This window comes from Pteronotus mesoamericanus, unplaced genomic scaffold, assembly GCF_021234165.1.
Source record: "Pteronotus mesoamericanus isolate MK-2021 breed Mesoamerican mustached bat unplaced genomic scaffold, CSHL_Meso_final scaffold_174, whole genome shotgun sequence".
Classification (NCBI taxonomy): Eukaryota; Metazoa; Chordata; class Mammalia; order Chiroptera; family Mormoopidae; genus Pteronotus; species Pteronotus mesoamericanus.
The window spans coordinates 19,165,153-19,177,420 of NW_026555309.1; the positions used below are offsets into that span (position 1 = coordinate 19,165,153).

Consider the following 12,268-nt stretch of genomic DNA (forward strand, 5'->3'; position numbering starts at 1 on the left):
GTCCTCCAGATGAATGAAATGGTCTTTTCTCAAATGTTCAACAGGCCTTTTACCATTTGATAGGACAATTATTTTTAAGAAGGTTTAAAATGTGATCTGGAAAACCACATTGACTTTCTGTGGCATATTTGCTATTCTTAGCCTGGTTGAATAAGCTGGAAGTGGATGAATAATGCAGGTTAGAAAGAAAACAGATGCTAAATATTACAAATACGAAGGTTTTCCAGCACGGAGACGTTCATTTTAGGACGAGATTTTTGTTGGCACTTTTGGCATTATGACGATGATTGTTTTTCCCTCCAGCTGTTACACATCTGCATAGAAGGCTGGGGCAATTGGCGCTGGTCAGAGCCCTTCAGTGTGGACCATGCCGGGACTTTCATTAGAACTATTCAGTACAAGGGTCGGACTGCTTCTCTCATCATCAAGGTCCAGCAGCTCAGCGGAGTGCAAAAGCAGGTAAGCTCCTCTGTGTCCACGATCCAGCCAGTTCCTAATTGTTTGATGTACATAATGGAAGGGAAACGTAAAGATATGCAAAGAACAATAAAAAGAATCACAGCGGCGTGCCTCGTTACACAGTCATATGTAGCACAGCCATGCACCTGAGCACTTAAGAAGGGCTCCTCGATGATCCTGAGGATGATGGCGATGGCTTCAGACCCCTTGTCCCCGTCTTTTACAAGAGCTGCTAACGAGCAGTAAAATTTACTGATTTTAGTTTCACCTCTTCTCCCTGTCACCACCTACCTTCTGGTAGAGGTGCTAATGAGCTGTGAAATGGCCAAAAGGCCTTTGTTGAGAAGGAAAAGAAGCAAAGGGTGCGGAGGACTCTGGACGACCCACCAGTGGAGACCAGGAGTCGGTTCTCCTGCGTGGAGGAATCCTCTGCGGGGAGCGCCGCCCGGCCATCCCGTGGCAGCGCGGGCCTGGGTCCCCAGCAGGCCTGCCCTCCCCGGGAGTCAGCGCTCGCTGCAGTAAAACTTCACTGCAGTCTGACTCTTGGCATATAAAACCTCAGCTCTCAGCACATATTTTTACGTATTTTATAAAACTTCCTTTTGGCTGTTTTTGAAGTTCTAAGACTGCAAAGGGGAAAAAAGTATCTGACACTTTTTTTGTGTTCTTAAGATGTGAAAATGTGGTTTTTAAAAGATGTTTTTCAAGCACGGAGCACATGACAAGAGTAGAAAGAAAAAAAGGAAGTATTAAAACCTGAAAACTGGCTTCACTGCACACATAATAACTGGATTTGTCATAAGAGTTTTAACATATACATCTGCATCTAGATTGTAAGAGTCTATCCAGAGCCCCTGTGAACTGAGGACATGATAGAATAGCGTTCAGTCCCTGGAAAAGGAAGAGGGGGGCCTCCGTACTGAGCAGCAGGGGCCACTCCATTGCCCGATGCCAGGGGTAAGTAGGGAGCCGCTGGCAAGGTGAGCAGGAGGGCCCACTCCACGTATGTCCATGGTCCGCGCCTAACCAGGGAACTGGACAGCATGTTCTCATTCTTGTGGGCAGCAGAAGCGACGTGAGAGCTCTAACGGAGGAGTCTCGGAAACAGAGCACGGAACAGTCTTCCCAGCCACCTGATTGGCTACAGTGGAACTGGGTAAAATGAAGGACCCTAAGTATGACAACATCTTTGCCCTTAAATTACAAATTCATATTAACCTAACAACATATGCAACTAATAGTGTAAAAGAAGTTTAAAGGTTTCACTAAGAGGATATGATTTGAGCCGGGCTTTGGAAAACCCCTAGGATTCGGATTACGGGAAGGCATTTCAAGTAGACAGTGAGGGGACCAGCCTCACCAGTGTGTGCTTTGAGCTGGAAAGTCCTAAGAGCAAGAAGTGTCATGGACTCCCACCTGCCCTCAGAACTCTCAGCAAATATCTACCTAATTAACGCGGACTGTTTTCTGGTTCGGCCGCTCATGGTCTTCTAAGAATGCCGTGCTCAGCTTCTCATCCATCAGCGTGCCTGGGACATGGTCATTTGGCATGTGTTTGAATACTCCAGATTATGAGAGGTTCATTCCCTCACACAGCACCCTTCCGTTGCGGGTTACTGCCAGCTATCAATGAAGGTTTTTTCCTAATTTTGAGTCAAAATGAACATCATTCAGCCAGTTTTTACCATCCCTCAGAACGTGTGAGGTGGGCAGAACAATCACACAACAACTAGTTGTAAGGACCCCTGTGTTAGAGCCCTTCAAAAATATAAGGGAAGCTAGAATGTTTCCCCTTAGTTTCCTTCTCTCTAGGCTGGCGGTTCTCAGAGTTGAGACTGTATCACAGTCCTCTGGACAGCTTGTTAAAACGTGGGTTTCTGGGTCGCACTCCCTCTTCAGTAGGTCTTGGGTGTGACGCGATCATTTGTATTTCTAAAAAGTTCTCAGGTGACGCAGCTGGTCCCAGGGCCACACTGTGACTACCACAGCTCTGGCCTAAGCCTCCCCAGTTCGTTCTGCTCTTGCATGTGATTGCTAGACCATTTACCAATTAGCGGGATGGCAGGGTCTTCTGTGAAGAAATGGTTTTCACAGTGTGTGATGTTGGCTGTCTGCCCTCGCCAGCTGTGTGATCCTCAGTAAGTAATTTAACCTTTGCGCATCCCTCCCCTCATGCATGAGAGAGGGATAATCAATGCGCCTTCCTCAAGAAGCGAGTGCGAGGATTAAATGAGTTTGTACATGTACAGTGCTTACAACGTGTGCTGTTATAACCCAATACACTTTCATGACAATGACAATAATGAAATATGCCTAAGCAGGAGGTGCACCAGTTGTACTTGTTTTACTATAATAGTGCCTCATTCTTTCATGGATATTACATATTTTTGAGAAATGATACTAAGTTGCAGGGATAAATTAATATATATAACGTTCCCGAGCAGATATGACACATTGCAGTAGTATACTATAAGTCAAAAAAAGTTGGCCATGAAAAATACATTTTAAGAAAATTCTCATAAATGTAACTTATCTTTTTTTTTAATTGTAAAAGATTTCCCAGAACTAGCACTTAATACCTATACGATCATAGGCAAGTTCCTTTTTATCATTGCCCAAAGACATTTTTTCATTGCTTTTTAGAGAGAGAGGGGAAGAGAGAGAGAGAAATATCGATGTAAGAGAGAAACATTGATTGGTTGCCTCCCCATATGGGCCTGGCCAGGGAATCAAATGCAGCCTTTCAGTTCCCAGGCAGCGCTCTAAACAGCTGAGCCTGAAGGGCCAGGGTGGCAAACTTCTTAATCTTGTCATGGTTTATATTCCTTCTGTAAAAGAAAGCACCCAATAAATACTAGTTTACTCTTGTTATTTTCACATTAACTGTTACAAGATATTTCTGAAAACACAGGAAAGTCTAAGGGAGAAAATAAAAATTAGCCATAATTCTACCACCCAAAGAGAAATACTATTATTACTTTGGTGATTTTTTTCTTTTTTTCTATGCAGATGTTTTTAAACAACTTGAGATCTGATTGTAATGATTTTGCAGCTTGTTTTTTTTTTTTTCCACTTAAGATTATATAATGCTCATCTTCTCATGTTATCCAAAATTCCTAAAACTTGCCTTTTAGTGGTTGCATAATAATTTATCAATTGATGCATTGACACCCACTTAGACATTCTCTTGGCGTTGGGTTTTTAGATAATTTCTCATTTGTCACTATAATAGATCCTTAATAAATATCTTTGTATATAAAGAGATGTCCAAGTTTCTGAGCCTCTCCTTCATATAATTCACTATAAAATTTAATTGCCTGAACAAAGGGTATAAATGTTTTTCTGGTAGTTGATACATATTCCCAAACTAAAAAGTTATATTTTATTCTTTAACCAAAATTAATTGTTTTGTCTTACCAGATTCTTATTAGGGCTACATTAATTTTTTAAATAAAACTAAATATATATTTGTCCCTAAACTTGTGCTGATTTTCTTTGTTTTTCAAACCATTAGCATTTTTTAAAATCTTAATATAAAGAGGGGTTCAATCAAGAGTTAACAAAAATAATTCTTTTAAAAAAATATTTTATTTATTTTTAGAGAGAGAGGAAAAGAAGGAGAAGGAGAAGGAGAGAAACATTAATATGCGAAAGATATTGATCAGTTGCTTCTCACATACCCCCAGCTGGGGACCTGGCCTGCAACCCAGGCATGTGCCCTGACTGGGAACCAAACCAGGGACCTTTCTGTCCACAGGCCAGCACTCAATCCACTGAGCCACACCAGCCAAGGCCAAAAATAATTTTCATACATTACAAATTTAAGGAATTCTTTTAATCATTTTCTTTGTTAATGTCAAATATATGTATTTTAAGACACCTTGTGCCAAATCACAATTGAGAATTTTTCCAAATGTCTTTTGTACCATTGAATGTTGATAATGATTTTCTTTGGGGAGTGCTTCTCACACTTTCGTCTGCTTCTACCCTATTTATAGTAAATAATCCTTTAAAAAAAAAAAAGGCAGAACCTAGCCGAACAGGAAGAACTATTTGGAGAGCAATAATGGCCGCATAGCAGCCCTTACGTGGCATTTACCTTTTAAAAGGAAGAGTCACTGGCTGACTAAGGAACTGGGGAAGCCCATTTTACATCCCTACTGTCATGGAGAGCACGTGCACACTTAATCCACATTTTGAGTATTAGCATTTCTTGTAGTCAAATGAGATTGAGCGGTACATTAGGGCCATTTTAAAACCTTAGCCAGATAGTGGAAAGCGGAGCACAGGAATAGCAACTTATTTAACCTAGCACAAAGCAAATGAGTGTCATTTATGCTGAACCTGGGTAATATTGGAAGGTTCAGCAGCCCACTATGCCAACTTTAAACAAAACTGCTTCCTGTACTGATGTCATGAAAAACCTTTCTAGTCAATGCATTGTGGCCTCTCCCCCTCTCTCTCTCTTTCCACCTCTTTGTCATTCCCTCTCTCCCTCCCTCTCTTCCTTTATCCCTTTCCCCTGCCACCCCCCCTCCGCCTCACACACGCAAGCAAAAATTTACAATGTCCTTTTCAATTGGAGTTAATATTTTATTGTCAGAGTAGATTAACATTCAGATTAGCTTTAGTTAAAGTATTATATATCAGGGACACAGGATTTCCTCAATTAGCCAGGTTAGGAAGGAAGATAAGAACCAAGCTTCCAGAAGAGCCCCATGGATTCCCACCACCCTCCCATCTTAGCTTCTTTCCTTCTACCCGACCTGGGCCTGGGAATTTGCAATATACCGCAGCTGCCTAATTACCAGACCCCATTTGGGGAGATGAGTGTATGTGGCTCCCTGATGTACCTTAACCACGTTACTGTGCCCTATGTAACAGAAAATTGACTAAAGCTTGTCTGAACAATGACTGGTTATCTGTGCCCTGCCTTTCCTATACTCTTCTCATTCCCCCAGCTGAATGAAAAACTCTCAGGAACCTTGTACGGTGTACAACTGCTCATGTACATGTTTTTGCTTCCATGCTTCCCATCCTTTGATTGAGGAAAGCTTTACCACTCTAAAAACTTAAATGTACATATGTATGTGTGTGTACATATTTGTATCTTTATACATACACTTTTAATCATGGTTAAGATATCATTTTCCAGTGCATCTGGTGCTCTGGAGTTATTCTTTAATATCACTATTCTTCTTGGCACTGATCTAATAAGAGTTCTGAAACCTGCTAAGTAAAATCATATGTGAAAATCTTCAGTACACATCTTTGTGGCTTTGGGGAAAGAGGGGAATTAGTGTGAAACCTGGAAATGTGTATTAAAGAGAAACCCTGCATTTAAAAAAAAATTAAGTAGCTGTCTTCAACTGATAAATTAATCTTGAAATTCTAACCGTAATTTTCCAAATAAAGGCATTGTAAGTGTTGCCACTTGAGGAAAAGCAGACGCGGCTCTCCCCGAACTCTGCGCGGGAGCGGCCGCGGGAGTGTCACCAAGGAGTGGCCATTTTGGATTTCCCTTCATCTAAGTAGTCTTCCCTCCTGGCCACTTTTAAAGGTTTTCTTTTTATCAAATTTGAAAGCCTATTTAACAGGCTTTTTAGTTGAAAATGAAACTATAAAACCCCACCAAGAATGATCTCTGTCTTTAAACAAAGTGAGTCCCAGATGGTTGCAGAGATTCTGTGGTTTCTGTGACAGACAGCAAAATTCCCTCCTAAATCTCCTGGGGCCCAAAGGTTCTGAAGCAAGAGCAGCACGCAGACATTGCCAGGCCTGGACCCATCCAGAAGGAGAACAGAGCTCAGCGCTGCCTCAGAGCTTTCAGATGTTCCCCTAAAGTGTGGCGAGGCTGTGGTGTCATGAAAGTTATCAAGAGTATCCTGGAACTGCTGGCATGTGCTGTCAAAAACCTCACCCTCTAATTTAGGACTCACCGTTCAGTTGAGTGTTACGTTTGCTATATTGAAAACATTGTTTTAAAAAAATTATAACGACCAGAGTATCTGGTTTTTACAGACGTATTCCTTCTGAAGAAAATTCAAAGAAATAAATAGTGGAAAAATAAACGTTTAAGAAAATACTATATACCTCACTGTTCAAAATACAGTTCAGATAGTTATTCATGTTTATGTAAATAATAGTCCAATAAAAATGATGGTTACAAAATATTCTTAATGACACAGGAAAATATATCAATCAGGATGTTTTCAGCCTAAATTTACAAAATAGGCTTTTAAATCTGCATAGCAAGTTAATGAGGCAGATACTTTTATTGTTCCTATGCAATATTTATTGTCGTATGTAACAAGAAGGCAGAACGCAGGCTCAGGGCTGGGCAGATAAGCAGCTCAGGGCTGCATCTGCTTCTTGCCACCCCCCGGGCCTGCCCTCCTGGTCTCAGGGTGGCTGCAAAGGGCATATGTATCCCCTCCTAGCATCTTCCATGGCAGAACAGAAGAAGGCCTTTCTCTTCTCAAAGTTTTTCCCTTATTATCAAGGAGTAAGATCTTTCCCAGAGCCTTTTAGCAGCAGTCTTTCCTTTTCACATTATTAGCCAAGATGAGTCCCATGTTTACCCCTTCAACTAATCATTGGCAAAAGGAATTACCAGACTTAGTTTATAGCACCGATGATACAGACTCTGGGGCCATGGGAAGTGTTCACCTTCCCTGAGTATTTGCTGTTTTTTGAGACCTAAACCACATCAGGGTTTTTAATAGCAAGGGAGGAAGAGGGACCAGCTATTTGGAACAAAACCAGTGGTGTCTGCCACATCAACATTCTGATTGGCAACCTTTATCCTCTTTTATAGTTGCTAAGTATTCTTCATTAGTAGGTATCAATTTTATGAGAAGATCGGCTGTCAGGATGATTATCAGCTCAGACTCTGGGCCAGTCTGAGCCATGCTGGGAGAGGTAGTCAACATTTCTGTGCCTCTGTTTTCTCCTTGTTACAATGAGGAGTCAGCCGCACTGATTTTATAAGGTTGCTGTGAGATGAAAAGAGTGAATTTGTGAAGATGCTTTTATCAGTCAGCATTCTTTAAAAAAACAAAACCAGTAAGATACGTATATGCACACACAAATACGTATACACATATATTTTGTATGCACATAGAGAGAGAGGGAAAGGTGCATGATGAATTGGCTCGCGTGATTATGGAGGTCAGGAAGTCCCAAAGCCAACAGGCTGGAGGCCCAAGGAGAGTTGATGTTTCATTCAGTTCATGTCCAGAGGCGGGGAAAGACCAATGTCCAGCTCAGGCAATCAGACAGGAAGGGCTCCTTCTCACTGAGGCTCTTTCTGTCTTCAGATCTTCAGTAGCAGGAATGAGGCTGCACGCATCAGGAGGGCGGCCAGCTTCACTGCGCCCCCGAGTTCAAATGTTAACCTCATCCAGAAACCCGCTCCCAGACACAGCCCGAATAATTCCTGACCACATATCTATGTCCCCTCTGGCCCATTCAGCTTGACACATAAAAATAATCATCACATGCTTAGACCTGTAAATATACAACATTTATATTAGTTATTTTATAATATGAAAAGATATTACAGATAAGGAAATTTAGATGGAAAAATCCTTTCTTCCCCATCATGGTGAGTATTCCTATTACAGAAGGATTTGCTTTCTAAAAGTACTGACTTTATAAGTTTTGCATTGTCTTTTCAATTTCAACCAATTTAAGAGATAATTTCTTAATACCTACCATGAACTGTACTCTTTGCTGGATGAAAAGTTAGATAATCCATGGATTTAATGGATAATTACCTGTGTTTTATAAAGATACCTGCTTCTGCACTATAGGAAGAACCTGAATAAAATAAAATATAATTAGGCACCTGTGTTAACAGTTGTTTGTATTACCAGTTTGTGCAGAGATTGCTTATCACATAAGAATACAATAAATCCTTGGAAATCAGCTCCAGGGAATAGTTTGATTACAGTTGTCCCCTCAGACCAGAACTGAAATCTTTTCCTCAATCCCCATCCTTTTTTCCTGCGATGTCGTTTGATACCATTGACCACCCCCCGCCCCCGCCAGTCTCTCCGTGTGGCTTCTGCAGCATCGCCCTCCTGATTGGTGGCCGCACAGCGGCACCCCTGGTTCTTCAGCCACTTTTCTGGCCTCTCACCCTGATGGCTGTCCCCTAGGTGTTGGTCAGTTGCTGGGTTTGAACCATCTTTTCCAAGCAAACTACCCTCTTCCCATGTCCATTTGCAGGGCCACGGTTTCATCGGCATCTTTCCTCCAGCCCTACCCTCCCTCCCAGGCACAGGGCTGGTATTTCTCGCTGGGCCTGGGCCCCGCCTTGGCCTCTGTCCTTTGAATGCTGCAAGCTCAGCAGAGCAAAATCCCTCTCTCCTTTCAGCCTCTTTTTCTTCTCATACTCTAAATAAACTAATGACTTCATTTTCTTTTCATTAGAAGGAACACAGGTCACTCTGTCTGAACAATTACACATCTCTAGTTCTCTAAATCTGAATTGAGGAGGACTTATCTATTTACTGTCTTTTAGATTGTCATCTGTGGAAGACAGATCATCTGCAGTTACTTGTCTCAAAGCATAGAACTGAAAGTTGTTCAGCATTACATTGGTCAAGATGGACAAGCTGTGGTTCGAGAACATTTTGACTGCCTCACAGCCAAACAGAAATTGCCTTCCTACATACTAGAAAACAGTGAGCTGACGGAACTGTGCGTGAAGGCCAAAGGAGATGAGGACTGGTCAAGGGACGTGTGCCTGGGGTCCAAGGCCCCCGAGTACAGCGTTGTCATTCAGGTATGAGAAGCAGAGATTGGAGCAGCTGTAAAATTAAAAAATTTTCAGTATGTTCTATATTTAATACAACACTTTTTATTAAAAGGCGGTATATTTAAAAAAGAAGAGAGATCTGAAATAATGCAAAGGGGCTTTGAATGTTATGTCCCACACTGTTTTCACCCCATCCCATGACAGCACGTTTGTATCTGGTCCAATAAGACGAATAGCCAAGATGCCGCCTCTCCCAGATTGAGGCGAGTTACATCTTGGAAAGGACAGTGATGCACTGGGCTCTGTGGGAGGGGGAATAAAGCGTGTCCTCCCCCCCTTAAGAATCTTTGTGTTGATCTGTTACTTTTTTATCTTTTCCTTTGTCTCCATAATCATCACTTTCATTCCCGTAAAGGATAAATCATCTCTTTCATTCCCCGACTCAGTCCCATATCAGTCTCCCCTCATAGAGAGAAGTCCCTTCGTCTTTATGGAAAGAGTTGGCCCCATTAATTCACTGCACATTCGCTCAGTGCCATAATGAAGTCTGTTTTTGCTTAGTTTTCTTTTTTTGTGGCTTTTTCCTATAACTTCAAACTTTTTAATCCTCCAAAGCAACATTATATCTGTGCTTTATGTTGATTAATTAGTAAACTAGGTTTTAATGGGACCCCTTTCTATCTCATACGCAGGTGCCATCTTCAAACAGTTCCATTATTTATGTCTGGTGCACGGTTTTGACTCTGGAACCCAACTCTCAAGTGCAACAACGAATGGTGAGTGCTTTCCAGTCCTAAAATATGGTATATGACTCTGACCTTTCCTGTTCTGAAATAAATTAAGGTCAGAGTGACCCAGGGAAGAGATTTATTGCAAGTTTGTTTCAGCATCAAACAGCTGGAATACTGCAACGAAGCAAATATGAAAGTTCTGTCCTTTTATTTTTACAGATTGTGTTCAGCCCTCTTTTTATCATGAGGAGTCATCTTCCAGACCCCATTATCATACATTTGGAGAAAAGGAGTCTGGGATTGAGCGAAACACAAGTTATTCCAGGAAAAGGGCAGGAAAAACCACTGCAAAACATAGAACCTGACCTTGTGCATCACCTAACATTTCAAGCAAGGTACTGGAAAAATCCTTACATTTTCCTAAGAGAAATTCAGTAGAAAATTAACCTTGTACTACTGAGGGGGGAGAGGGAGGATAGAGTTTTTGGTATGATTTCTTATCTTATAAGAATGTTATTTTTAAATTATCCTGCCTAGTGTTCTCTTAATGCTCTTCTATAGTTTTAAATAAAACTCATCCTCTTTCATTAAGTTAGAAATAAATGATGGATCATCAGAAAATTTAATGGGCATATAATTTCTCTTACGGAAGAAGAGATGAATAGAAGTCTCACCCAAGCAGGGTTGGGGTGAGAGGGACGGAAGAGGGAAAGCCAGAGCCCAAGGCATCCAAAACTGTGTCATCAGTCCCGACACCACCGGAAATTGACTCCATCTCACAAAGAAATATTGGACTACGGGACGTTTGTAGTTAGATTTTCTTTTTTTTCCAGTAAATTGTATACGACCTTAGAAATCTGATACCTTTGTTTTTTCTTTCCATTTCCTAGAGAGGAAGATGATCCTTCACATTGTGCTGTGCCCATCTCAACAGCCCTCATTAAGCAAATAGCCACTAAAATACACCCCGGAGGTTCAGTTAACCAGATCCTTGATGAATTCTACGGGCCAGAAAAGTCCCTTCAACCCATGTGGCCCTATAATAAAAAAGATTCTGACAGGTAATGTTCTCCAGCAGTCTTTTGCTACAAACATTTTTCAATAATAATAAATAACCACTCACAAAAACATTCAATACCAGAAAAGGGTGTTTTTTAAAACAAGAGATATCTGCACATATCTGTCCAATTCTGCCCTTTTATCATCTAGTAGATGTATTTTATAGATTGCTTTACTCATAATCTGGAATGTAATTGCATGAAAGATTCTTTCTCCTGGATGCGAATTCAACATTGGGTGATTGTGGTATGAAGAAGTGTCATACAGGAGCGTTGTGTGTCTGGAATCCTTAAATATATTTCGTGAATACTGAAATCATTATGTTTCACTGAGTCTCTTGGATGTGGTATTTGGAACAGGAATGAACAGCTGAGTCAGTGGGATAGCCCAATGCGAGTGAAGCTGTCAGTCTGGAAGCCATATGTTAGAACCTTGTTGATAGAACTTCTACCCTGGGCCCTGCTTATCAATCAATCCAAGTGGGATCTCTGGCTGTTTGAAGGAGAGAAGATTGTTCTACAGGTTCCTGCTGGTAAAATTATTATCCCTCCTAATTTTCAGGTACTATAACTTCTTTTACCTAATATGAATTCTTTTCTTTCAACAGCTAGCTTTTATTCTGAGGTTGCATTTATATTCATAACAGAATGAATCAGTTGTGGGAAACTGTCCTTGAAGTTGCATATGTAAGGGGTATGGAATGTTCTTTGATATTCAAAAACATTTCAGATGTCTTTTTGCCCATCGGCAGTATCCATGTTTGAGTTATCATTAAATTTGATAACTTGTACAAGTTACATTCTCATTTCCATCGTATACAGCATATTTGACAAGCATTAGAATTGGCCTGCTCCAGATATATTAAGGACATAGAGCCATATTCTGTGCTAACCTCCACCCAGATATTTTTGTGGTTCTAACAGAGATCTGCATGATGGGTAAGAATTGAGGATTTCTGAGCAACCATTTTTGTCAGGCCTCCTTTTTTGTAATAAGTGGATTTGAATGTCCATAATCATGATGCCCACCCAGCGTTGACAGTAGCAACATGGAATCATTACTGACACGGGGGAAAGAAAGCCTAATCACAAAACAAAATTTCACAGGAAGATTTTATGTTCCATCACAAGAGAATTTTCTTGATAAGGCTAGCTTGTTTTAAAAAGGCCTATAAATCTATTTTTAAAAAAAGAGTACAAGGAACTCCTAAGTGAAATCTTTTCCCAATAGGGAACAACTTGAGAGTTCTTTTCTT

General features: G+C 40.9%; 1 protein-coding gene across 4 annotated transcripts in view; it reads left to right on the forward strand.

The window, feature by feature from the left end:
* Positions 1–12,268, forward strand: part of VPS13B (vacuolar protein sorting 13 homolog B) — a 673,385-nt gene that overhangs the window by 607,996 nt on the left and 53,121 nt on the right. For all 4 annotated transcript variants that reach the window (XM_054590316.1, XM_054590313.1, XM_054590314.1 and 1 more), the window contains exons 44-49: positions 304–459; positions 8,987–9,250; positions 9,916–9,999; positions 10,174–10,349; positions 10,845–11,015; positions 11,373–11,574. In XM_054590316.1, the coding sequence (XP_054446291.1) occupies positions 304–459; positions 8,987–9,250; positions 9,916–9,999; positions 10,174–10,349; positions 10,845–11,015; positions 11,373–11,574 (1,053 nt within the window). The remainder of the gene's footprint in view (positions 1–303; positions 460–8,986; positions 9,251–9,915; positions 10,000–10,173; positions 10,350–10,844; positions 11,016–11,372; positions 11,575–12,268) is intronic.